Source organism: Syzygium oleosum, unplaced genomic scaffold (assembly GCF_021117445.2).
Source record: "Syzygium oleosum isolate NSW1041296 unplaced genomic scaffold, Sole_v2.1 Sole_v2.03, whole genome shotgun sequence".
Classification (NCBI taxonomy): Eukaryota; Viridiplantae; Streptophyta; class Magnoliopsida; order Myrtales; family Myrtaceae; genus Syzygium; species Syzygium oleosum.
This window is the reverse complement of record NW_026607487.1, coordinates 4,260,725-4,288,034: the sequence shown is the minus strand read 5'-3', so window position 1 is coordinate 4,288,034 and position 27,310 is coordinate 4,260,725. Positions and strand designations below refer to the sequence as shown.

At 38.8% G+C, this 27,310-nt stretch overlaps 2 protein-coding genes across 4 annotated transcripts; one reads left to right on the top strand and one right to left on the bottom strand.

The window, feature by feature from the left end:
* Positions 1–2,679: 2,679 nt before the first annotated feature.
* Positions 2,680–15,472, top strand: LOC115681022 (branched-chain-amino-acid aminotransferase-like protein 1). 2 transcript variants are annotated; one of them, XM_030604877.2, is made up of 19 exons: positions 2,680–2,773; positions 4,419–4,517; positions 5,143–5,214; positions 5,629–5,721; positions 6,925–7,062; positions 7,819–7,877; positions 8,022–8,124; positions 8,801–8,974; positions 9,069–9,169; positions 9,564–9,618; positions 9,781–9,867; positions 10,130–10,181; positions 10,776–10,861; positions 12,313–12,366; positions 12,786–12,869; positions 13,044–13,115; positions 13,590–13,670; positions 14,223–14,258; positions 15,088–15,472. In XM_030604877.2, the coding sequence occupies exons 1-19, from the start codon at positions 2,699–2,701 to the stop codon at positions 15,208–15,210; spliced, it is 1,644 nt and encodes a 547-aa protein (XP_030460737.1). In that variant the 5' UTR covers positions 2,680–2,698; the 3' UTR covers positions 15,211–15,472. The 2 variants fall into 2 exon arrangements, with proteins under 2 accessions (XP_030460737.1, XP_056165837.1); XM_056309862.1 differs by lacking the exon at positions 5,629–5,721.
* Positions 15,473–16,103: 631 nt separating this feature from the next.
* On the bottom strand, positions 16,104–18,081 carry LOC115680915 (transcription factor bHLH96-like). 2 transcript variants are annotated; one of them, XM_056309967.1, is made up of 4 exons: positions 17,635–18,081; positions 16,833–17,240; positions 16,404–16,480; positions 16,104–16,297 (listed from the first exon to the last, which is right to left on the bottom strand). In XM_056309967.1, exons 1-4 carry the CDS (start codon positions 18,007–18,009, stop codon positions 16,291–16,293), a joined length of 867 nt encoding a protein of 288 aa, XP_056165942.1. In that variant the 5' UTR covers positions 18,010–18,081; the 3' UTR covers positions 16,104–16,290. The 2 variants fall into 2 exon arrangements, with proteins under 2 accessions (XP_056165942.1, XP_030460614.1); XM_030604754.2 differs by having other exon boundaries at positions 16,104–16,480; positions 17,635–18,080.
* Positions 18,082–27,310: the final 9,229 nt, after the last annotated feature.

The window sequence follows — 27,310 nt, the reverse complement described above, 5'->3', positions numbered from 1 at the left end:
AGAGAAACAGGGAGAGAGGAGCAAAGGGTTGGTGGCTCCGTTCCGTTTGCCATCGGCCGCCACGGCGAGGGGCCAGTTTCCCTGATCGGGCTTAGGCGGACGCTGCGCATCCACTGTTGTTGTTGTATCATATGAACACACACAGAGGGAGAGAGAGAGAGAAAACCAATGACATAGCTATAAAAAGATATTCCAAATCAAGTCCGACCTATTTGGAACCCCTAAAAATATTATGTCAAATTTCGCACACCTTGTATCCTTAAATTTACGTTTCATAGAAAAGAGGCGGTTATATAATTAGAGGTTAATATCACGAAAAGCCCTAAACTGGTACACATGTGATAAATTTACGCCAAATTAATTTTTTTTAATTCCCAAACCGGTACACTTGTGACAAATTTACCCTAAACTAATTTTTTGACCACCAAAAACCCAAAATCGGTGCATTTGTGATAAATTTACCCTCCGTTAAATTGAATTAATATCACGGAAAATCACAAACTGTTAAAACTGTAATAAACGGAGGGTAAAACCCCAAACTGGAACACCTATCAACTGCCACGTGTCATCCAACTCAGAAATTTGGTGGTAAAATTTAATGGAAACTGACAAAAAATAAATTTGTCGCGGGTGTACTAGTTTATGGTTTTTTGTGGTTCAAAAATTAATTTTGTATAAATTTATCACAAATATACTAATTTTGGGTTTTTCATGATAATAACCCTATAATCATACACAAATTACCTAAGAAAATCCCTAATGTGCTTTATCTCTTGTAGTCTCGATACAAAATCAATAGAGATCATTTACACTAAAAAGACAAAATAGGTTCAAAGATCACAAAACACAAGTATCTTGATATTTTTCGGGGCATCTTTCTCTATATATGTGTGGTCACATCCACAACATTTACACTAAAAGACAAAATAGACTCAATCATTCAATTGAAAAGTGATGGACCTTTTCCTTCTCTTTTTTATTTATTTATTTATATATAAGATCTAGTTGTCATAATTAAACATTTCATATTTTTTGTTTTTTAGCAAATTAAACAATTTTTGTTAGAGTATTCCTAGATATTTTTATAAGCGTAAACGTATCTCGCAAATAATAAGGAAAAAAAGACAATTCTTTTATATAGTAAACAATTTAAAAGTCTCTTTTTCATCATTACTCTAATAATAACTTATCTATTATTTGTCTCTCTTATCTCAAAAGCTTACTTTCTTGATGAATTTTTTATTTTAATTTCATTAGTCTAAAATATATATATATAAAGTCTCTTTACTAACTATATATAAAGAATTTGATAATACTACGAAAAATTCAAACTAATATACTTGTGACAAATTTACTCAAAACTAATTTTTGAGTTACCAAAAACCTCCAATTAATAAACCTGTGACACATTTTCTCCAAAATCATATAAATTTGTATGTGGACTTGTCAGTTAATTGAGTTATTGCCATACATCATCCAGCTCAATAATTTCACTGTAAAATTTGACGGAAATTACCAATTTGGGATTTTTGATAACCCAAAAATTAGATTGGAGTAAATTTATCTCAAGTGTATTTGTTTAGGATTTTTCATATATTAACCATAAATAATTTATCTTTTTTCTTTACTATTGGTAAGATATTTTTTTACAAAGCATATATGACGTTATAGAAATATTTAGGAGTACACTAACATTATTATGCACCATAAGACATCTTGGTATCTTTTCATACACATTTTATAGATGATATTAATTTTTGTTAATCCAAAATAATGAGATTGCTGGCATTTAAAAAAAATATTATTTTTATGAATTTTTTTAATTTAATTAAATGTCATCTTTAAAGTTTCACGTCGGAGAATTTAATTGAGAGTTTATTTTGGAAAATCTTCAAAAAACAAATTTTTGCTTCATCTTTTTTTTTGAGAATTTTTTTTTGAGAATTTTTTTTTGCTTCATCTAATCATCCCATTATATATATAAGAAGACTGATAAAGTGGGCTTTTTAATGGTGATATGGACAACAAATGTGAAAATTTATAAACAAATGATTGTGCTAAAACATTGTTTATGTGAAATTATTTCTACATTTCACCTGACAATTTATCCATAAATTTGATCGACAACGTAGAAAATGACTGGATTTCTTGGAAATTTCTCTTTTTGACAGAACTAATTTTTTATGGAAGTAAAATCTAGCGATTATAAAAATATAGTGCCTTTTATTTAATATACGTGGGGATTTTATCTTTTTGGTAACTGAATCCTACATAAAAACAGAAAAACCAACAAAAAAAAGGAAAAGTAAATAAATCGTCACGGGCAGGCGGGCGTACCAATCCGAGATTTTTCGTAATATTAATCCTATTAAGTATTAAATGCCCCAAATGGGAGTTTAGCGGTGAAAATGGAAAGAAAAATCTATTTATTTATTCTCTTTTTTCTCAGGACACGAATTTAACCACGACCAGAAAAACACTTCACGACAAAGGAAAGAATCACATGGTGATTCTGGGGAGCGACAGAGGCAATCAATCAGCAGGCAGCAGCCTTTCATCCTCGTAAAAGTAGGCGAGGCGTCGCACGAGCACCGCCGCACTGTCCTCTCATCACCCACACCATCACCATCACCGCCGGCAGTTCTTCAAGATCTCTCTCTCTCTCTCTCTCACTCGCCGTCGGCACGTCCGTCGAGCAATGGAGCCGGAGTTGATCCATTCGTGGTCCGCGCCCAGGTCGCTCAGCACCAGCCTCATGTACTCCTTCGCTCAGGTGGGTCATTCGCCTCTTTGCCTCCGTCTGTTCCCGTCCCCTTCGTAAGGCGTCGTGCTTTGGTTGTCCGGTCACCGTTATTGGGCGGCTTCCCGTGGGAGATGCTTCCGTAATCGTGGGCTTGCGCGAGGCTGGAACGGTGTTTTCTTGGGCTGTTTGATAGTTGTTCGAACGTTACGTCCCCCGCGTGGCGTACGGCAGTTGGCTGCGAAATGGTGGGGTTGCTGTTCATTCCTCTGTGTTTTTGTCGGTGGCGGTTTTGTGTTTGAAGCGGTTCTCTCTATCTGTATGGCCGGTTCTGTGCTCTCGGTGTTGTAGGCAGGCGTCATTTGTAATGTTGGGATTCGAAGTCGGAGGATTTCTTTTAATTCAATTGCACGGCGTTGAGCGGCTGGCAACGTATGTATCTCTGTTTTTGGCGTAGTTTTCTTTATAAACACCTTTAGGCTATGTTTGTTTTGGGGAAAATGAACGATTTTGGAATGCATTTTCTTAAAAATGATCACCTGCGTCACTTTCAAATATGAACGAAAGGAAAAATAGTCTCATCATCATCCACGAAAATTTTTAGACATAAATTGTTGTCGATAATTAGAACATTTTTCATTGACTAATTTCGAATTATTCATTTTCCACGAAACAAACGGAGCCTTGGGTAGATAATGTATGGTTTTTTTTTTTATGGATAATGATTTCGACAAAGAGCATGGAGATTCAATGAGACTGGCTTACAAATATGGATAAACACTCACATGTGTGTTAGATGTTGCTGTATGTACAAGGGGTCGGTAGCTGTCATACTGGCAGTCAAGTTCATTGGAGGAGAGCCGTTACACTTAAAAATCTATAATCAGGTTTAATAATTTTAAGAAAGCTGTCATAATATAGAACAGAAGAAGGCTTGCATAGGACCTGCTTCTCAGTTTGTCTTCAAGCATCTGTTATTTACTGTGATATAGCAGTGTATCTCTCAAGTTAATGCAGTTGTTTACGTCTTGAGGGAGCGGTTCAGGTTTAAATGTTGTCCACTCTAAATTTAGGTCTGAATGTTGTCTTAGCAGTCATTTCTGTTGGCCTGATCTTTATAAAGTTGGTGAACGTTAATGTTTTTCATTGAGGTTTTGGAAAGGGCAACATTCGTTTCAGCAGAAATTAGCATTTTGATTAGTTCTTTAGCCGGAAGATATATGGATACTATCATAATCAGAGTCAGGAGAAGAGTACGCTGCCTAGTTTACATCTTAAAGTAATTTCTAAGATGATTTTTCAGAAGATACAGCTGCAGCTTTTTAGATGGAGCTTGACATTATAACTTGGAAATTATATATATTTGTTAGATGAATATCCTATGTAATGTAATTGCTGTGTGGTAGTTCATTCAGAGAAAAGTGGAGGAACAAAACTTTTGTTCTAAGCACTTTTATACGAAAGGTTTTGTGATTTTAAGGAAAATAAAATAGAATTTTTTAGGGTGTCTTAGCTTTGGTTGTGATCTTCGGTTTCTGCTTTTCTGTTCTTACAGAAGTGGAGAACAAATCCACTAAGTCAGAACCTATTCTGCTATGTATATGGTCATTACGGGTTGAAATGCTATTGCCTAATTGCTTCTCTACTAACTTGCTTAAATACATGTGCTTGTTCTCAGAGGGATGACATGGAAGTGCTTGATGAACCTCTTTATGCAAATTTCCTTCGGGCGACAGGTGTAGATAGGCCTTACCGGGAGGATCTTTTGTCCAAAACGGTATGTTAGATGAAGTAGTATAACGCTGGCACAACTCTCAAGTGTTACCATAGATATGTCGCTGAAGCTCGACATTGTTCTCTATTTTCTTGTTCTTGGTGAATTCAACATAATCATCATCTTGATTGTGTCAAATAGCCTCTAGATTATGGTGATCCTTTCTTTATTACGATAATATGTGCTATTCTCAAAATAAGATAATGAAGACTATACTGGCTGGATGCTCTGCCAGCAACCGTTTCCTTGAAACAACAATTCACCGAAGAACTTCCCCTAGTTGACTAGATTGCACTATCATGTGCATCCTATTATTCATGATCTCACTCTCCCGCTGCTACAGGTGTACTTGATGACTGTAGCAGCTTCCTTTTATTTTGAAAATGTTTGATTTGCTTCAAAGTACGCGCATGTGTGTGAGAGAGAGGGAGGGAGCGGGCATTAAACTTTTAAGTACTTCAACATCATGTTAAAGAGAACCATTTGTGGTTTTGCTTTAAATGACTAACACTACCTGTTCTCTCGTTAAGTTTCTGTTGCTGTGTGCTCTTCTGAAATTTTCAACTTGCATGCTTTTTACTTGTGATATTGTTTTTCTTACTCGTGTCCTCAATTGACAATTGAACAGGAGTCTGATGCCAACAAAGTTGTAAAAGATATCATATTTGGTCCTGGGAGCAAGAAATACCGTTATTGTAAGGTATAAGTTCTCATGCCCAACAAGCAGGATAGGTCATGTTCTCAATCTATATGGTCTTCACTCTTTAGTACTTCGAGTCAATGTTCTATGACCATCAACTTTTTTGAGATAGAATATTGGAAATGCAATAAGTAATCTTGTTCATCGTTGTGTTACAAAATCCGTTGTGCAAATCATGCGTTTGCTTAGTGTGGTTCTTCTGGTTTGAGATTGATGTACTTTTTCCAGGTCATTGTACTTCCTAATTTTGGTCTCCTACCTAATTAATTAAGAAAGGAAGAAAGAGAAATAACTGATGTGTTCTAAAGTTTTAATCAATCAAAGGAAATGGTCACACGTGTCATAATCATGGGACCAATTTATTTAGATTTGGACCAATGTTTTGACTTTGCCCGTTTGTCTCATTTTCAACAGCATATTGCAAAGCAACGGGTGCCTGGTATTGCAAATGATCTGATGAAGAAAGGAAAGCATTTCATATTGATTCGTAGTCCCATGGATATATTGGTAAAGTACTTCATGAATTTTCTTCATGGGTTGTGAGTGCATGAAATGCAAGTTACACAAACCTCCATGATGGAGTAAAATCTTTTTCAATTGAGGCAAGTCTCATTTAAAGAGCTTCAAGGAAGAGTTTGGCCATGTAGAAAAGCTGTCTTCTAAGCCAATCTATGAATAAGATCTCATTAACAAAACAAAAGAATATGGGGTTTCTTTGATGTGACATGCTAGCTTGCAAGTGTTCCACTTGAAAAGTGCATATTCAACTTTCTATTAACTTTGCCAAAGAAGACTTTGATCCTGCTAATATATTCTAATTTCTATGTTTTTTTTTAGAAAAGGATTGGACAAAGACATGCTTGCAAGTGCTATCTAAGAAAAATTGCTACTTTTACAGTCAACCTTGATTACCTGGTTATTTGGAAGAATAAGTTTAACAAACACTACCGAAAGGGAGAACTACTTTCAGACACAATATTATGAATTTACAGGGAAAACCCAATGTTTCGTTTGAATATGCAAATAATAATCTCTTAAGGTTTCATCTCTTCTTCATAAGATTTCAAATAGTTGTGCTAGACCTTTTGGTTCTCAAACCTGTAAGATTGTGAGTTCCTCCTTGCGGTACCCCTCCATGCCAAAAATGGCTAAAACCAAACATACATGCTTTAGCTCTTAGATTTTTTTTTTTGGCCAAAGAATATGGAAAGCTCACCAAAATAATCTTCCCCTCTCAAAAGTTGTGCTAGAATGATGTGTTTTTGCTATTGTGAATTTGATGCTCATACATGCATACATATCATCTCCTTCTTTCTCGTCCTATAAGAACCTCATGCCCTGAGCCTGTCTAATATTCTCTTAGTGGCTCACTCAGGTTCTTCCGAGGCTCCATTAGCCACAAGTATTGTCCTTTCACTACTTTTTCCCAAAATAATTAGATTGACACGTTGATGTAATTGGCAATCTTTTTGACCTTGCTTCCCATCCCAACAGTCAAATGGCTATAAGCTTGATGATAATTGGTGTACTCAAATCTTGCAGTTGAAGTTTTTAGTTATGCCTGTTTACCTTTTCCACATGTTGATCCATCCACCATGACATTGTTTGGTTTGAAATATCGTGCAGTGAAGTTATTGGTTATGTCTGTTTACCTTTTTTACATGTTGCTCCGTTTGCCATAACATTGTCTGGTTTGAAATATTGTGTCAGCCATCCTTTGACAAGATCACTCCTCCATCCTTTCTCGAGATAGGCCTGGCAGAGTTAGTCTCCATATATAGTCAGCTGTATGAGCTGGGGAATCCCCCGGCAGTTGTTGATGTTGCAGATCTGCAACAGGATCCTGAGGTAGTAGAAACACCTATTATGCTGTACTCTGTTATTTTATTGTGTTTGTACAATCATAGATAATGAATTGTATTCCCTGCATGTGTATTTCCAGTGATTGGTAGATCACTCTGGTTCACAAAGTTCTTGTCTCTTGCATGGGTGTATGGCGTTCTGTTGAGATGAGCCTATCAATAAAGTGTTGTTCCTTTTGTATGAAGATATCCCATCCCTCTTAGCCATTGAAGCACTTTTTCATTGTTGGATCGATACCCATATAAACATTTCCTTAAATAAAGCATGTACAAGCAACAATTTAGGAACCAAGCTCATAATATTAGAGGATACCTTTGGCCTTGTTCAGGTTTTTGGTCGTAAACTTTGAGGATGTAAAGAGTAAAGAAGATGTCAGTAACACTGAGTTATGAACGTTCTTCTGTAAAGGAATTTGGAAATAAAGTGGTTAGGTGTAATATAGAAATCAAAGCATATGTGGATTTTGCACTGTAGAAGGTCAGAGTATTCACATTACAGTCTAGAGTTGAGGTGACTCCTTGCATTGCATGATTGACTCAGAGCACATTTTTTTCTGGGACCATCTAGATTTTTGCATTGCTTTTTATTAAACATATTATCCTCCTGCGTAACTTGAGTTTCCCCTCATAATTCTGTTGCTCTTTGCCTCTTTCCCCTTTTATTTTCTAATTATTTGTTGAGCATCTAAATGTCTATAGCCTAGTTCCGTAGCCTTTTAATGGTCGTCTATTCATTTTGCAGGCTACTTTGCGTGGTCTTTGTGAAGACTTAGATATTCCTTTTCAAGCTGCTATGCTCAGGTATGCTGATGGTGTAATTGTATAGTATTTAGTGACCTTTTGTTCTTAATTAATCTTGAGTCTTAGTTAAAATTCATTTTAAGATAATTTGTCATTTTCCATTTCCATTTGCTTTTGAAGAGATACTAACCTGAGAATTTTCAGATGGGAAGCTGGTCCAAAGCCTATAGATGGCATATGGGCTCCATGGTGGTACAAAAGTGTACACAAGTCTACACGCTTTGATCCACCTAAAAAGTATCCCTCGGTATGCAGTTTGGGGTTTTTCAATTTCTCATGTAATCACTTCAGGGGTCAGTAAACAGAATTGCAGTTCCAATTTGTTTGGTCTGGCTTTTTATCCATAGTTATTTAAATTCTCTCGAGCGAATATGTTTCATTTATTTCTCTTGTGATTCCCAATGCTGTGCTCAATTAACATACTTATTCAGGAAGGTGACTGACAGGCCATGTACACCTGCAGCATTCCTTCAATCAGCTTCTGGTATCTTTCTGGAAGTACACAGTGTCTTCCTGCACAAATTCTTTGGCTAGAATGGACAGCATATATTGCTGTCCAGCATGCAACTAATTATCTTGCTGGAAGTGTCCAGCCAAGCCCTTCCTGTTTTTTGCAGTTAGAATCCTACAAAGTATATGGGTTTTAGGCAAAAATCACTATTACTTATGATTGAGGTGGCTCTCTTGGGCCCTTTTAGAAATTGGATGACAGAAATACCGTAGCTCTACGAAATCCAAAAAAACGCAAAGCATGAATAGGTTTTCTTCCAGTAGTCCAGAAGGAACAGCAGCGATTCTTTTTTTTTTTTTTTTTTTCGTTTTTTCATCTAGAAACACTTTTCCATAGTCTTTTTCATAGCTTATTCATATTCAATTGTCCATGTTGCAGCAGGTTGTACTAATCAATTTTGCAATTATTTCAGCAATTCCCGATGTCCCTATATTACTTGCTGGAGCAAATTTTACCTTTTTACAACCTGCTCAAACGCCAAGTGAGACGAAGATCATCACAGCCCACCCCTGGTCTTCCAGTACCAGCTAATGAAAAGCTACTTGCTTGGGTTGGTGATGAGATCCTCCCGCGTGACAGTGCAAAGGTTATACAGAATGTTAATTTGCTGTTAGTAAGCTAATTTGTCTTGTTTAACAAGGTTTTCTATGTTCCTGATGCTCACATTGTAAATATGTCAGGTTTCTGTCTTTGATTCAGTAGTCCAAGGTGGTGATTCAGTGTGGGAGGGTCTTCGAGTTAACAATGGGAAGATTTTTAAACTTGAAGAACACTTGGATAGGTCTGCGCAGGAATCCCCGGCAATTCAATTTTTAATGCATATTCGTGCCGGTTAAGTTGTTTGCAATATAAAGTACATTAAAAAAGTTAGTAGTGAAAAGGAATGAAGGATGCTGTTCATTGTCTCCCGTTGCATTGTGTGAGTACCAGACTTCAGCTATACTGTCTTCAGGCCAATGAACAAGCTTCAAATATGAAAGACGTGTGATGGAACTTAATGTCTGACAACTTCTCTCTCTCTCTCTCTCTCTCTCTCTCTCTCCCCATTAATTTCTATGCGCGTGCCTGTATTGCTCTCTCTGTCTTTGTAAATGTGAAATTAGAAATGTCAATTTGAGGGATAATGGTTTAATGTGTAATAGCTGCACTTATGTTTTTACTTGCTCTTATGTTAGGTTGTTTGACTCAGCCAAAGCTCTGGCTTTTAGCAATGTTCCGACACGTGAACAGGTGAGGATTTGAAAGACGAACAAGTTCTTTTGTCTCATTGCTTGGGGGATTTTGTTTGCCTACACAAGCCAGTTCACAAGCATTGGCCGGGACAGATCTATCTTTATTCATTGGTCCGCATTTTTGTTGTTTATTTTTATGTTAACTAAATGCCTATTACAGGTTAAGGATGCGATCTTCAAGACTCTTATTAGGAATGGGATGTTTGATAATGCACACATTCGTTTGTCTCTAACGCGTGGCAAGAAGGTCCTCTCTCTCTCTCTCTTGTGCGTGTGTGCAAAAAGCACTCATGCGCACACTTGTCTGGTTGTCATTTTTATTGTTTGGCCGATGAAATGGAGGTCTGAAACCCTTATCGACGTAAATTAATATTTGGATGAACAAGTTTATGCATTCACATCCTAATATTCCCTGCTACTCATGGTTGCATTCACTTGTCTCTCTTGAATGTTATGAACCTTTGCTGTTGACTTTTCATGACTTTTTCAAATTATTCTGATTTTGTCAGGTTACTTCTGGCATGAGTCCTGCTTTCAATCTTTATGGTTGTACATTAATAGGTACCATCAACTGCCTATGCTTTTGCTCTAAGTTAAAGCGTAATTGCTGTTTTTCGTTTGAATTCGTTTCGCACAAGCATGAACTGCATATTGCTGGTTATGTTTTTTTTTTTGTGTGTGTGTATCTGTCTATCCAATTATCTTTAGCTTCACCATTGGTCCACCTCTTTCTGTGGTTGCTTCCAAGTTTTCACAGACTATTTTTGTTATCTTCACCATATTTTAAGTTGATTCTGGGTTGAGGTGATTGCTTTCGGTATTCTTTGTTCTCTGTTTTCTGATTGTGAGGCTGCTATGTGGAAACTCTCACCTCATCACAGGCAAGCAAGCATTGTTTAGTCATACTAAGTTCGGTATTTGCAGGGCATTTTGTTAGTTTGTACTAATCCAGTTTTCTCATTTTCTGTGGTTTTTTCTTATCCTCTTTTATTTGCAAGTTTAACTTGCTAATGAGAGATTGCAAAGTGAAAAAGGTTTCAATACTGTGCACTGTGGCAAAATCCTAATGCCTTTTAAATTTCGCTTTCTTTTTCCTTTCTATTCTACTCTCTGTATACATTCTGATGCTGCATTCCTGCTTTCTTGATAATTCAGTGCTCCCTGAATGGAAACCCCCTGTATATGATAATATACATGGAATTACTCTGGTAACAGCCACAACACGACGCAACTCGCCCAACGTAAGATACATTGGTTTAATGATATAAAATCATTTTGGATATTGAGGTTATAATTGTTTTCATCTTATTGGAGTTGGTAAAATATTTTCATTTTGTTCCTATTTTAATCATTGGAGGGAGTGCTGTGCCCGCATTTCCTTTTGGAGGGTAAAATTAGCTTGTAGGAGATATCTGTATATCTAACGTTCAGTAGGTTTAAACAGTCTACTGAGATTTGAGGGCATTGATCACGAATCACTTCCATAATTTGGGTGCTGGCAAGTATTATAGTGGAAACTTGGCTGCTAATCATACGCCTAGCTTATTTCTTATATCTTGACTTTCCAAGAAAGTGGAAATGACAAGAATTATGTTTTTGCTTCTATTGTCCTTTCAAATTCAGTGAATGAGCTCTTGAAAGTTACTTGTAAAAGAGCTCCTTTTTCACCTCTGGAGTTAGATAAAACCGTAAAAGAGCTTCCATTTTTATCTAGCCTTGCTTGTGAAGAGAGTATTGATAATCTGCTATCAAATGCTGTTTATCAGATCATTGTCTGGTCTTTATGTTCATAAGAGCATCAACTTCATCTCTTCTCACAAAAGAAGGTAATTTTGCAGCTTCTCAATATTAATTCTAGCTAAGTTATAACAGTGACAACAATGCACGAGTACGAGTATTTTTTCCCCAGAAAACTATTATGAAAGAAGCATGTCCAAACTTTTCTATTTTTATTGCAATGCTAAGATTTGATCAATTGAAAGTGTCACTTTTACTTAAAGGAAACACAGGTTCTCATAATCATAAGAAATCTACCCTTGGAAGGTTAGGTCTTTCTCTGAACCTCAAGGCTTCTTCCATTTAGATGATATTTTCCCTCCCCTTTACCCGCAACCAATGAATAGTACCATCACAAATTTTATCAACTTGTAAGCACTAAAGGAGCCACTGTTGGTAGGAGTTCGCTTGCCACCTTCTGAAAAGCTCTTTTTTTTCTGTTTTTATTTTTTTGTAAAAATGACCATCACGTAAGCACAAACAGGTTCACTGCTATCATATTCATCATCCCTTGAGGGCGGTGCCACTCAGTGAACAATGCTTAATCATACTGTGGTCATTATGCAATTAAGATGCTCTCATACATATTTAGAAGCAACTTTTATGTGCACTATAAGCATTGAAGACTGGTTCCCATTCCCTGTAATTCATGTTCAGCCTTCTTCTACTGGGAAGCTTTCTGCAGGAAAGCAGTCTAATGAGATTGTGCTGTTATGATGCCATTCATGGCATTCGGATGCCTCAGAAATGTTTTATTGAATTTGTAATAGTGATGTAGGGTAGGGTGTACTTTTAGGTATTTCAGTTTGACAAGTGTGAGTTGACATGTTATATTTAGCAAAAAGATGATAGCATTTTCTTCACGTCTCGTCGATTCATCTTTGTGGTTGATTTTGATCTGCCGTTTGTATTTCAGAACTTGGATTCCAAGATTCACCACAACAATCTTCTGAATAACATACTTGCGAAGGTAATGTTGCTTTTTACAACATAAACTGGATTGTCATATCATGCTAACTTTTTACTGGAAAATGGCCTGGTGAACTTTTCTGTAGCATTAATAAAATTTATATTTTCTGTCCCATGAACCTGAATTCCAGGCTTCACTCTACACTGGTTTCATCTTTGATAGTGAAAGTTTTCTGTTTGCATTTCTAAACCAATATGTTGTTTACTTAATGTCACGTTCTTGGGTGGTTTTCTTTGGTGAGATCATATAGTCATCATTTCTTTCTGTTGGCAAGCTTTGCCCCATGGAGTGGGGATTTATGGGCATGTCAATCGTGCTATATTCACATAAAAAAATTCTGTGCAGCTTGTGTTTCGCAAGTGCGTGCTAGTTCTTCAGATCGACGTATTGATACAATTTGAATTGTGAAAATGATGCAGGTAGAAGGGAACAATGCAAATGCAGATGACGCCATCATGCTCGACAAGGATGGTTATGTGTCAGAAACAAATGCTACGAACATTGTAAGCTTATTTTAATGTAAGCGAGTGTTGTTCAGGTTGCAGCGCATGAGGCTCATTGGAGTCCTAAAGGATTTATAGATCTGCTTTCATTAGCAATGAAGGCAGTGTCTCCAATTCTGCTTGTTTTATTCCATGAGTTACTGACTGGAAAGCCCTTTTCCTGTTTTAATGCAGTTTTTAGTAAAGAAAGGGCGTGTTTTGACACCTCATGCTGATTATTGCCTTCCTGGCATTACCCGAGCAACTGTAAGTTTTAAGAGCCTAAAAGCTCTCTAGAGAGGGCCGGAATTGTGAAACTAAGAAAAGGAAAAATACAAAAAAAAATTAAGTGCAGAAATGGATAAGTCATCATCTTATTGTTCAATTATAAGCTGGTTTACTCTTCAAGATCCTGGAGCAATAATCAAATGGTTGATACGATTATTTGTGATCCACTAAATCACGCTACTGTAGATAAGAGCTCCAGGGTAGACTTTTGCATAAGTATCTCAATACTTTTTCTGCTTGAGTTATATGCTGCATTAGGTATATTGTAAGCAGACAGAGCCCTCATGATATTTGCATCAACATGTAGTTGATTTCTAGTTAGCTTGGTGTTTTCCTTTCTTTAACCCTCCTAAATTGATTAATGGATTGAACATATGACTGCTTCCCTACATATTTAATAGACATCTTTGTTTGATGAAGCATGTTATACCAAGCCTTTTATTGATGTTGCAGGTCATGGACCTAGTGGTTAAGGAAAATCTGATCTTAGAGGAACGGAGAATTAGCTTATCAGAATTCCACATAGCTGATGAGGTTTGCGTCTCTCTTTTTGAATTTAAATTGGACTTTATTGCATAAATAGCAAGGATGTGCTCCACAACTATTAAAAGAACATTTCTTGGGTTGTTAATTTGCTAAGATACCTTGTCGACGATAATTTTGAACACCATAAGTATGTTAGATTTTTCAGTGCATTTTTCCTGATTAGTTTTCTTTGGGATACTTTAGATGCCTATTAAATTAGTGTTTGGCTCCTTCCTGGTAACATGTTTGGGTAGTGTAAAATGCCTGGGAAAGGTGCCCTCCCTACTTGCTATAGATGAACCAGAAGATGTTAGAAGCTATGCATGGAATTTTGGAGAACATGTAAAAACATGTATCACTGCTTGAAATGTTAATATTGGAAGACCTCACGCCTTTGTGCCAAAGTTGTTAACTAATATAATATGACATTACAACCCTCTTAATGATAGTCGTGGCTTCAGATCCCTGTTTCTTGTTTTATTCCTTTCATTTTTGAACGAATCAAATTCTTGCATTGTTCTAGCTCGTGCTTTTCATCCTTATTCTTGCAACCAATTGCAGGTATGGACAACAGGCACCATGGGAGAAATTAGTCCAGTAAGTCCCAGATATCTCTGATAATACTGTGGTTAATCATGACTAAAGTGCTGTTTGGATGTCTACAAACATATGCATTTTTTATGGTGCTTGGCACTGTTACTGTTACATTGTACTGCCCTATGTTCATTTAATTGGTTTAGGAAATAGGTTTCTTATGAGCTGATCAACATGGGCAGACTTCTACATTTAATTTGTACTTTATCCAGATAACGTGTGAATCCTGGGGATCAACATACTTCTTAATCTAGCAGAAGTCCCTCGTATGTTATCCTAGATAGTTGGCCATTTCATGGGTCTGGCCTGGTAGCACTGGTCCTATATACCATCTTTTAGTTTCTGCTTGTTGCATTCAATCTCCATTTGAGGAAATGACCTGAGTGCATTGAGCTTAGAATTCATACTGTGTGACTTGGCGATGGATCGGTTGGATATAGTCGGTGAGCTAGTTTTACTTGTATTCATGTAAGTTGCGATGAATAAGCCCTAGTGATGGCCCTGTCAAGTGAATTTGTCTGATCACTGAAGATGGCTTGGTTAAGGAACTCCGATTATGACAATCTAAAGTATAACTAATAAAGATCATAAGAGGTGAATTTAGTCACTGCTGTTTTTATACTGCAAAATATTAGTGGCAGAAAAGCTGTAAATCATCCATTTAAAGCAATTATGCTTCATGGTGCATTCTGCTATATTGCTTATTTAAAGTTGTGAATTCACTTAGATAATTAGGATTACATCTTGAGGTACCAATCCTACTAAAAGTTCGATAGCCAAACATTGTTTCTGATTGACATTTATAGTAATGCCTGTTAATAATGCCTAGCAGGTTGTCAAGATTGATGGACGGGTAATTGGTGATGGAAAAGTAGGTCCGGTAACTCGAAGGTTACAGGGTGTGTACAAAAATCTGGCGGGAGAATCCGGAGTGCCTATACCAACTGCCAAATAATCAAGCTGGACTTGATATAGATCACTTTGTCTCTCTCTCTCCCTCTCTGCACAAAGACATTCACTTCCTGTTGTTTTACTGTTGAATGTGTCTTGGAACAAACTTGCTGCACATTACATGCTCACTTCGATTGCAAGTCGGGCAGAGGCAGATCCAACCATTTGTGTCCTCCCGAGAATATTGTCTAGTTACAAAAGCTGACTTAGGCGAACTATGATCCTCATATTCAGATCGATTGAAGGAGTTGATGAAGCTTGCTGTCTCTCAAATCTTAGACCCGTTAAATGGGTTGGTTGGATTGAAAATGGTCCGACCTCAAATTGATCCATTTAACCCGTTTAGACCCATTACCATGCAAATACAATTTAAGTGATTTATACCCGATTCATATTGCTAAAACGCTTCAACATTTAACTAAATCTAGGAAACTCAAGCCCAAATTGAGGCGAACTGAAGGGAGCGAGCGCCTTATAGAGGTGGGTTAGGTCTAAGTAAATTGTGAATTTATTTAATATTCATAATATTTTGGGCATTGCCATTTCTAAATCCATATATAATTCATTTACTAAATATAACCAATCCATATAACTACCCAGCATATCAAATATAGATTAAGAAATGGATTTATGATTAATTTTGACATGCCTACTTAAATCTTACTGCTCTCTCCGTCCATCAAGGGAAACTGGGAAAGTCATCGTTTAGTCAAGTGGTACTGCATTTTCCCTTACTTTTAGGTAGAGAATGTCAGATCTTCCAAAGAATAAGCAAAACATGAATATGCCAAAGAAACATATACTCTCTGTTGAAATTTCAGGATACTTGTTTAAGATTGTTGATCTGCATGTGGAGATTATTTTTATGGTAAAATGATTAATTAGTGTTGGTCACGATTGCAGATAGCGGGATTTGCATTCCATTAGTGGAAAGACATGCTCATGTGAAGGGCTATTCTCCTCCAAACAGCAACCAAGAGTACCACTTCAAGAGACTCGACAGAAATCGTGTGCTAAATGACATCAGTTGCCAGTTGCCAGTTCTGCAACTTGATACAGACTGAGATTCTAGAAGATCCGCATCTCATCTCCTGATAAACGAAATATTGAATTCAGAGAGAGAGAGAGAGAGAGAGAGGGAGAGTAAGACATAAATCCATCTTCAGGGTTCTCAAGATCAAAGAAAGACTCCCTCACTCTTGAATGCTACTCAAAATCTGATTCGCAGCTGCGGCAATTTCATCCCCTGAAGTCAGCTTGCAATCATCTTCAACCTGCACATTCAAAAGTTTCAAATCCACACCACTCAAATTCTAAATCATACATCTTCCAAAAAATCAAGAACCGTGTTCTGGATGTGTTCTGTCTACTGCTATTGTTTTTCCACTTCTTCCCCTTTAACTTCCTTCTCACTGAGTCATCTAATGCTCAATGTTTGCACAATTTCGCTCTCGTGCCACCTCGCCCGTTGTAACTAGCACCACTAAAATGTTCATACGGTTTTATCGACATGACAAAATTTGGACGAGCTCCTAATGACGTAGCGCCTACTTGGCACCACCTGAAGCGATACATGAAAGAACATCTTAAGGTGAAAAACAAGGAAAAGAATAATTAAGATCGTACCTTGAGAGTGAGACAGTAGAGAACAAAGTTTTCAGCTGTGGTGACATTGAGGTGTAGCACAGTGAGTCCCACACTCTGCAACCCAGAAACCAACCTCAGCAGCTGCTTGGGTCGTCTCTTTGACCTTACCTTGAGATTTGCATGGGTCTCCACCATGGTCGCTTCAATGTCAGCGATTGCAGACTGAGTGAAGGCCATCCACTCGTTCATGGGCACCGAGTCATTGCCTTGACCCGGGCTTGTCGAGTACTGTGGACAGGTGAAGAATTCAGAGAAAGGAGAGGAGGTGTTATCTCCACAGTTTGAACTTTGTCCTTCCATTTCTTTGTGAGCACCAAGCTGCTGCAATTGTTGCTCTAGCTCTTTGACATAATTGATGGCCCCTCCTATAATTGATGCTTGATCAACCTGATCGATTTTACAGTACGAATACTTCGAGTCGAATCAACATAAAAAAAAAAAAACGAATGCAAGGGAACCATAGAAAATTGCTTTTACCAACATGATAGTCTACTTGAATTTTGATTTTTAATAAGCATCTTTTTAAGAAACATACTCGTTTGATTTTACCAAATGTGGTAATACTATCTCTACATATAAAGAGTAGAACAATGCTAGATTCAAAGAATTGTGCAGCCACTGCCTGTGGATTGTCCAAGAGCAATGTGCAATTTCCTCTTGACTTTAGTTAAATAAGTGGACTTCATGTCAGTGATATTTCCACTCATGACTGCCACATGAAGTTTTCTAACAAGCACAGGCAAGCAAATGGAAGAGAGAGAGAGAGAGAGAGATTGTTTACCTTTTGGACGTGAGAGTCGGGCATGAGAGAACGTAAAACAGAGAGATGCTCATTCATCTGCTTTCTTCTATTCCTCTCGGTGGCAATGTGAGCCATCCTCTGACTCTCCATCTCTTTCTTGTTCTTCCTGCTCTTGAACCGACGCCGCTTCGGCCGGTCAATCACAGCCGTCGATGATACATTTGGCTGATGATTCCACTCACTACATTCATGGTCTTCTGTTTGGCTCTCTGGAATACTAAGGAAATGGTTGTTCCCACACTGCTCTTGATCACCAAAGTCAAAGCTCCAACTCTCTCCCAACAAGCTTTGGACTTCTTTGCAATTATAATAATTAAAGGGGTCTTCGGGAAAGACCACTGCTTCAAGTGCCATTCCCTCCCTCTCTCTCTCTCTCTTTCTGAATCAAGGCAATGTCAAAAAGCTGATAGATTAGTTTAATGTGGGGGAGATCCAAAGAGAAAAGGGCCCTGCCCTTTTGCTTTTGAACGGGCAAGGTTTGAAGCCTTTTAAAGACCTTGTTAATGAGTTATCTTTCCATATTTTTTCTTCTGTTTCTTGTACGGCGAATTGCACGTGAAATTTAGACGATAGCCTACCAGAAAGATCAAAAACACAGACAAAAGGGTCATAAGATTTTGTTTCTCTTACGTATATTAGGAGGAGAAAGCATGGACAATGTTTTCAAGGAACATGTTCATGGCCCTGTCAGAGTTGGGGGTCTCATAAACAAATCATTAGCGCCACATATGTTGAATTCTTTTGCCATGTTAAATAAAGAAAATGATGAACAGAAGAAGGACGCTAGTGCCACCGTGAGCTCATATCGAATGTTGAATAACACGTTTAAATAATAAACCACACGACACAATTCGATTTACTTAGAATTATTATCTTTCTTTGAAATTTCATAAAAAAAGTATCAACTTTTTTCTCTTGAGATATCTTACCCCAATTTTTTTCCGTTTCACTAATGCCCTACACTAGAAGTGCCATAACTTATGTACGGCGATCACTTTGGAGCCATAACTTTTTTTCGGATCACTTTGGTGCCAACTTTTTTGAAAATCGATCACTTTAGTGCCAACGCTGACGTGGCTCGCCAGAAATCCGATGTGGCGCTGACACGGCTCGCTGGAGAGGTCCAGTCAGCATTAAAAACCAAAAACGATACCGTTTAGCCCGCTGACGTGTACTTTTTTTTTAAAAAAATTATATTATATTTAAAAAAAAAAAAAAACCTGCAGCAGCGGCGAGGAAGCCCTCGCCGCTGCCGCCGCCAACCCGCCACTGCCGGGAAGGGCCGGCGGTGGTGGGCGCAGTAGTCGACGAGGGTCGCCGGCCCCTGGCCGGGGCCCGGCAACCCTCGCCGAGCCCGGCCGAGGCCGGATCCGGCGAGGCGAGACCTCGCCGTCGCTCGGGTCGCCACGGCGAGATCTCGCCTCGCCGGATGAAGGCGAGGCCAACCTCGCCGTCGCCTGGGTCGCTACGGCGGCGCGGCCTCGCCTTTGGCTGCGAGGCGAGACCTCGCCGTCGCTGGGTCACGACGGCGACGTCTCGCCTCATCGGATCGGCCCTCGGCCGGGCTCGGCGAGGGTCGCCGGATCCGGCCCTCCCGGGCTCGGCAAGGGTCGCCGGGCCCGGCCAGGGCCGGCGACCCTCGCCGACCACTGCGCCCACCACCGCCGGCCCTTCCCGGTGGTGGTGGGTTGGCGGCAGCAGCGGCGAGGGCTCCCTCGCCGTTGCTGCAACTTTTTTTTAAAAAAAAAAATTAAAAAATTTGAAAAAAAGCCACGTAATTTCTACCGTGTACAAGTCAGACCAATTTTTTTTAATATAAATGCCAGGTCAGCTTTTTGGCCGGAGTCACTAAAGTGATCGATTTTCCTCCGACTTGACACCAAAGTGATCCGAAAAAAGGTTATGGCACCAAAGTGATCGCCGTACACAAGTTATGGCACTTCTAGTGTACTTTTGCCCCCTAAATTTGAACAACTCAAAAGCACATTTCGTCACAATTCCATCCTTAATGGCCGTTAAAAGCCCAACGTGACAACATGTGTGGACAACACCATGTAGGATTAATTAGTCATTGTGGGCAGAAGTGGAAGGTATTTTTGGGTCATTGATAAAAATTTTGGGGTATTGGTGAGACGGAAATAAATTTAGAGTAGTGATGTAGTTTTGATGAAGGAAAACAATATTTGAAATAATAAGATCTCCAAACAGTTGTCACATTGGTAGCCACATTATTGAAAGTGCATTCTTTTGTGGAGAACAGGGTTGTCCATTTGGGGGGAATGGTGTAGCTTGTTTAACATTTACAAGAACTTATTCAAATGATTCTTGGTAAAACATTATGCCTCTCTGTAAAAACCAAGAAATGTTCACTTATCCAAGACTTGTTCTATGCATAAATAGGACAAAGACTTCCCTATTCTAATTCCAAAAGCTATAGAACAAGGAAAAAAACCGTCTGAATAAAGGATTACATCCCGCTTTTGATCTTCATATGAAGACACCTCTTCTCTTTGGTGGGGTCTCAATCCCTTTATTTTATTATATTTATGCCTTCAATCTAAGGTAGGCTGATTCATATAAGGACATGCAACCAGATGGTTCCATTGAATCAAACCCTCCTATGTCCACTTCAGGAGCAACGAAATTCAGCCATGGAAAGCAGAAAAAGGTTCTCCTTGGTGATGTGCCCGGGCGAAAAGAGAGGCAGGATCATCTCCCCAAAAAGCTAAATCTAACCCTTTTTGTACGTCGCTAGCGAGAATAACTTGCATCGGGGGTAAGACTATAGTTTGCATAGCGTTCCATCCATCTGATGATAAGTAGTTGTCTGGATTCATGATGTATGCCCAAACGAGTATTTTGCAGCATTTAGTCCCGTATTTGGCACTTGCCTATAGTTAGCACAGAAGCTGGCCTCGACTATAAGTTAGGAAAGCTAAAACTTAAGAGGATTGAAGCCTATCTAAACCAACGCAACTGTTGACTAGACAAAACCAAATCTTAAGTGCCCAGTAGGCTCCTACAAGGAGGCCTAATGCAGGCAGGGCAATTATTGGGTTGCATGTGCATGAAATCTTAGCTGAAAAAGAGGCTTTGCTACAACATAATCTAGCAGATCCAGTGAAATCATCACTTTGTCACTTAAGAACCCACTGGCTATGACCCTTTAGTTTGAAAGCCTCTCCCTAAATCTGTAGCTCTTGCAAAAAGATGAAATCTTCAAGTCATGTATTGTCAAGCAGAGGGGAGACTAAGCACGGCCTGGAGGTCTCTTGCAACGCACGTGCACAGCTCTGCAGGAAGATCAAAGCATAAGAGTGGAGAGCATCCACCGCCCAGAACAGCATTGATCCATCATCACACGTACATACCAAGCCTCTGGATGATGGAAAACAGGAGGGGAAAAAAACTTAAAAAATGAATATATATATACACACACACGATCAGTTACATGTTAAAAATGTATAAATTTTCGGGATAATGACACAAAAACTTTGGCTCAATGTGCAATATGATCCTGAACTTTTAATTTGTTCAATATAATCCCTGAACTTTAGTCTAATGTTTAATGTGATCCATGAACTTTTAATTTGTTCAATGTGGTCCCCTGACTTTTGGTACATGTTCAATTTAGTCCTTGAACTATATGAAAATATTCAATGTAGTCCTTTCATTAATTGAATATGTACCAAGAGTTCAAGAACGACATTGAACATGTATAAAAAATCAGGGGACAAAATTGAACAAATTAAAAGTTCAGGAATCACATTGCACGCTGGATCAAAGTTCAGGCACGGTTTGTGTCATTTTCCCTAAATTTTCCGATTCATCACTGTCCAAGTAGAAATTATATGATTTTAACGAAAATACTTTTCTTTTCTTTTTTTCTTCTTTTCTTCTTCTGTCATGATCAGGCTAAACAAGGACCTGAAGCCTTGCAGATTCCTCTTCGGACCCGAAACAGCGGCGCAACAAAAACCGCTTACCGAGAACAGCGGGGAGACAACATCGACAAGAACATCGCAGAATCATGCGAGGCCAAAAGGCGAAAGATCTTTTCTTTGGACTTTTTTGCTGTCCTCCTCTCTCTCTCTCTCTCTCCCTCTCTCTCCCTGGGTTGTTTTCTTTTAAGCGTTTGCATGAACCCGGGGCCTGGAATCCACCACGTCGGACTGCGGATTCCCTCTGAGGCGCGAGCTCGAGAGAAGTTTGGTGATTGTCTCGACTAGGAATTTGGAATGAGATTCTGTCTTGTTGCCCTGTTTTCTTTTCTTGTCAAACTATTATACAAAAAGATCTTTTTTCGATTTGGTGGGACGAGTAGACTGAGGATTTTTAGGTGAGACTGTAGGGAGGAAGGGTTGTTTCGGTTTGAACTGTGGTCATCAGTTCCGGGTCGATTCTCGATCAAGAACTAGAAACCTATTCAATGTAGATCGATTCGGCGGTAATCCGATCGAACCAATAGAAACTAGCTTGAGACCGAAGTAGACCCGGATTGCCAAATTTTTCCCTTGTTGGATTGATTGCGGTACTTCGAATCTTATTGGGCCACCTAGGACCGCATCTCCCTCTTAAAAATTTCTTCTTCCTTTTTGAACAAGATGAAAACCGGATAAAAGCCGGTTATTGTTCAAAAGTATTTGAGTTGAGAACCGAACCGGTCTAGACCGAACCCATGCATTATTACTCGTGAACTTACCTGGTCTAACTGAGAACCTACTTAGTATTGGTCCGGGCTAATTCCCAAGTTACAACGGGATCAACAATGCTCACCCCTACATGCACGTGATTCTCGAGATTTAGTTTTGCTCGGCAAAACACACTGAATTATTTTTTACTTATAGTTAATTCGCTTTGCATGTCTAATCCCTAGGATGCTTAGGTAGCCAAATAGGATTCCGTGAGAAGAGTGACCGAAGGACAGTGGCTAAAACGCGTGAATCGGAAGAAAAGAAACCTTTCTGCGCATTTGGTTCTGTTGAACGAAATTATAGTATAATAATCACGATGTTAAATGGCTCGAAAGTACATTGGTAACTAATAAAATTAATTTGAAATAATTACACTTTAATTGAGTTGATTATCAATCTAATTTTGCTGGCAATAGTGAAAAATGAATGTCAGAGGAAATTGTGTTTGACAAATTAAATTTATCATCAGAATGATGATCAAAAATTTCCAATTGGAATGGTTAATTATGAATTTCATCCAAAGTAGCCTAGAAAAGGCTTAGACACATTCGAGGGATTTTCTTTATGACGTCCCAAAGGTTCCAAGTTACTTTTTCCAAGAAATTTGACATTTCTTTTTCTAATTTTGCAGTAAATTCCAAAATAGGAGAGGATCGATTTGTCCAAGTAAACTATACATTTGCTTGTTGGGTCAATGTAATAGATGTCCAACATTTTTATCATATCCGTTAACACCCATATACATGTACCTTAACAAATCCCCCCTCCCCCCATGTGAGCCATCTACGGCTATATTTGCTTCCTCTTAATTCAGGTATTTTTTGCCCCTCGAGAATCTCCACCTTAATCCAACCAAGCCTGGCAGATGTTGGTAAGGACAAATCAACCATTTAGACTACACCTCAGTTGTCTTTGCCCAGCCAAGCTTGGAGAAAGCCGAGAGACGCCATCTACCACCTCGATTAGGGGGTTACTATAATATTTTGACTTGTAAAACGGTGGGGCCCACAAGGAAAAAAAAAAAAGGACTTTCGGCTCTTAAAAAGGGGAAAACAGTGACCGAGAGGGATGCACGAACAAGAAAAAAAGAAACAAAAGAAAAGAGAGAGAGAAAAGAAAGAAGAAGGAGAAGGAGGAGGAAGGGAATAAGGGGGTTACGCGTATATGCTAAGGCGACCTTGCCAAGTTAGATCAATTATGGCCCCGTTTGATTTAGCATTTGGCCTAGCATTGGCCAAATGCTAATATTTGGAATGTCGAAAGTCCAACTGGGCTTTGGGCATTTTACAAATGTTGAAGCCAAACTTTTTGTTCCCAAACTACTCTTACTTATTTTGGCTTATTCCGGTTTTGCCCCTCTTGTTACTGTTCATCTTCTTCGTGAGGCCGCCGGCGAGGGCGGCCAGCACCGGATCGGGCCGGTGAGGTCGCACGACCCAAGTGACGGTCGCCTGAGGTCGCGCGACCGCCCAAGTCAGCGGTGCCTGGCCTCGGGCGACGGCCGCCGGCGGCAGATCTGGCTCGCCAGCCTGAGTCGTGCGACCCCAGGCGCTGGCCGCCTGGCCTCGGGCGACGGCCGCCGCCAGCAGATCTGGCTCGCCGGCGGTCGTCTGACCTCGGGCAATGACCGCCGGCGGCAGATCTAGCTCGCCGGCGGCGTTGGTCTTTGCCGGAAGGCCGGCTCCGACGAAGGGTAAAGTAGGTTTTTTTTTAAAATAAAAAAAGATAATTCCCAAAGCCCTTTTGCAAAAAAAAAATTTACCAAACACAACTTAGTCCAAAGTAACTTTACAAGTGATTTTTTACCAAACGCCACTTGCATTTCTCCAAGGGGCTTTAACCTAAAGGTATTTGCATTCCCCCAAGTAGCATTTTAAAAGCCGAACCAAACGGGCCCTATGTAGCATAACGCTTGGTAAATGCTTGAGCCCTTCGTTCGTTCAATCGGAATAGTTTTCGGAATGAAGGCTTAACTTTGAAGTTTTGTAAAAATTGAACACCCAAATTCGATTTTTGAGTTGTTGAGCTATGGAATTTCATGGCAAAAATGGATTATGGCATTGTGGAGTTGAGAGCTTTGACGGGAATCAGTTTGGAGCAACGGTTTGGTTGGAATGAGAATTTTAGGGTTTCGTGTTACATTTAGGTTTGAATAATTGCTTTGAGTGAGCAATTTATTGTCGCATATGAGTCGTTTTGTTAGCGTTTAAGTTTAATATAGTCGTTTCATAATTGAAGCAGTGTTTTACTCGATTTAACCATCGATTCTTGTTTAATTGTTTAAATTATGAGATCATCGACTCATTTAGCTACACGTTGTTTGGTTTTTGTGTGTTGTAGGTGAGTAGTCCTATTTCTTCTTTAAATGTGTAAACTCATATATATATATATATAAGTGTGTGTGTGCGCGTGTGTGTATGTATATAAAAGCGATAAAGATTATATATATATATATATATATATATATATATATATATATATATTATGAGTATGAAAGACATGGCAAGACGTGTTATTTTATAAAGAGGAAAAGTGATGTTTATGGCATTTTTTATGCATAACTTTGAATCGAGCATTTACTATCCTATTTGTTATTTGAAATGTTTAAGAAGTGTTTATAAAATGAATTGCAAAAGGTATTCTAGTGGATGAGTTGAGTTGCAAAAGATTGTATGCTTTGTTTTGTAAATCGATTTGTGTAATCAATTATGGATATGGTTTTGAGGATTGTTAAGGATGTTATTGTGGATTAGTGTTGATAATTAGTATCACTGTGAGCCCGTTGAAAGGCTTGTGGGTATGCATACTAGTTTAGGATATCCTTGTGGGCCGAGCCACTAGTAATATAAGTGGAGAACTAGTTAAGGAGAGAATCTTGATTGCCTTGTCATAGGGCGTTATCTTGGTTAGATATTTGAGCACAAGATTGATCAATTGAATAGACCATTGGTATGTGATTTTGATAAGATTGATTAATGGGTTGGACCATTGATATTTGTTTTGATATTAGAATGAAATGGATAAATTATGCTATAAATATAGCTATGTTAAAGCTTAAATAACTCATTCTCTTCTTATAAGTTTGTTATATCTAGAAATTTGGTGTAATGAGTTATGATTTTGTGTCTAAAACATACATAGTGGCTTCTTAATATGCTTAGAACAGACGCTACTCACTGTACTGTAATTGCTCACTCCTTCCCTCCTCAATTTTTTCAAGTTCCTCAGTTAGCGGCCAAAAGTGAGAGCGATATCAACAGAGATTTTTGGGAGTTGGGATTTGGGTGGTTTGAGGCTACGTCCTTCGGATAGAAGGACGGTCGTGTCACTCCCCCATTTTCGTAGGATTTGGTATGTGACAATTACATCCATATTTTCCTTTGATGATAACCGATACACATTTGGGAGCGGGTTGCTAATTAACTATTGGCTCTGACACCATTTGTTCGATGTAATGATAAGCCACTAATAAGCCACTACTTTTAACTGTGAAAATCACCAAGAGAGAATCGAGTGTGAGTCTGTGAACGTACTTTATTGAACCGACATTTATTCAAAAACTTAAATTGACAAGTTACGGGTTAATATAAATATATTAATTACTTCACTTTACGCCACATCCACGACTTGGACTTCTTTCACCTGAAACCATCATCCATATTGAAAGTAAGAAAAACAAAATGAAATAAATAAGTCATTCCTCCTCCAACCTCAAAATTTTGTGCAAAGTAGAAATCAAATTTGAAATAGGCATTGAACTTAATGCTCGATTATTTTACTAACTACAACATATGGTTCATTATAGCCACAAGAAAAAGCTGCCAACCAAAAGAAGATCATTGGCCAAAAAATAAAACTATAATAAAAAAAACTCTCAAGTCCCATCAAATGTTGATAATAATGATGATGAACAATCAGAATTCAGATGTGAAAGTCGCATCACACGTGAAGTTTTTAGCTGTCGTTCCTAATCTAATTGATTAAGATTTGAGGAGCAATTATGGGCCTTGGGCCCATCTCAGCTGGTTTTGGAAAAACCTCACGTTTCGATCCACAGGAACTGGTGATGATGGGACGCTCCTTCCGCTAAAAAGTTGAAGTTGGTAGGCAATAGACATTGATAACGTTCATCGATTTACCGATTTCAAAGCATGATAATGACATTGATGATGGTTGCTCTGAATCTAAACTAAGTTCCAAAATTAAACCCTAGAAAGAGCGAGAGAGATACCTTATCATTCAACCTTGTGCGGATAGTGAAACTTTGATGTTTTCCTGGGGATAGCACCAAGCGTAGAGGGTCTAGAATGGATTGGCATAAGCTAGTCTGAAACGCTGGTTGTATACCTAGACATCGCTTTATCTCTTCCGCACGTAGCGATTCGTGACAATTTGCTTATGCTGCTCTCTATCGCATCCGTCGGGTTAGAAATGTCTCAGTACACTACATGAACAGTCCTGTGTGTGGGATTCTCATACCTTGTTCAGAGAGCTAGGAGTCTCCAACAAATTCGTTAGATTGTCCTTGCCGTGGTCACCATCTCCTAGTTTCGTTGGCTGGGTAGGTGTCCGTTCCGCACGACCATTATCAAGATGAAATCTTTTCGATCGCTAGTGATACTATGATGACGATTGCATGAACTCGTACCTCAACGTCAGATTAGCTTGTGGAGAGGTATTCGTTTACTCATGGATCATACTGAACAGTTGCAGCTGCGACATGTTCACGGAGATTCTTCATAGCAGCGATTCCTCAATCTTCATAGCAACTGAAATTTGCAAGGGCCGCAGGTTCTTGAAGAGAGGGCCCGAAATCATGGGTCACTTGTCAAAAGGCCTGAAAACATGCAAGGTTTCACCATTGCGGGGGATGATGTGTTCTCAATTTGACACCTGATCCAAGCCTTTCTGTGCCCTCTGAGTCAACTGAAATCGCTCCCGATTTGACGATGCGTTCTTCG

Excerpts from the sequence above, each read along its gene's own strand:
- LOC115681022 (XM_030604877.2), top strand. The coding sequence starts at position 2,699 with ATGGAGCCGGAGTTGATCCATTCGTGGTCCGCGCCCAGGTCGCTCAGC. Across the intron at positions 2,774-4,418 it reads TCATGTACTCCTTCGCTCAG|AGGGATGACATGGAAGTGCT; the intron begins GTGGGTCATTCG and ends GCTTGTTCTCAG. Across the intron at positions 4,518-5,142 it reads AGGATCTTTTGTCCAAAACG|GAGTCTGATGCCAACAAAGT; the intron begins GTATGTTAGATG and ends ACAATTGAACAG.
- LOC115680915 (XM_056309967.1), bottom strand. The coding sequence starts at position 18,009 with ATGGCACTTGAAGCAGTGGTCTTTCCCGAAGACCCCTTTAATTATTAT. Across the intron at positions 17,241-17,634 it reads CCGACTCTCACGTCCAAAAG|GTTGATCAAGCATCAATTAT; the intron begins GTAAACAATCTC and ends AAAATCGATCAG. Across the intron at positions 16,481-16,832 it reads TCTACTGTCTCACTCTCAAG|GTTGAAGATGATTGCAAGCT; the intron begins GTACGATCTTAA and ends TTGAATGTGCAG.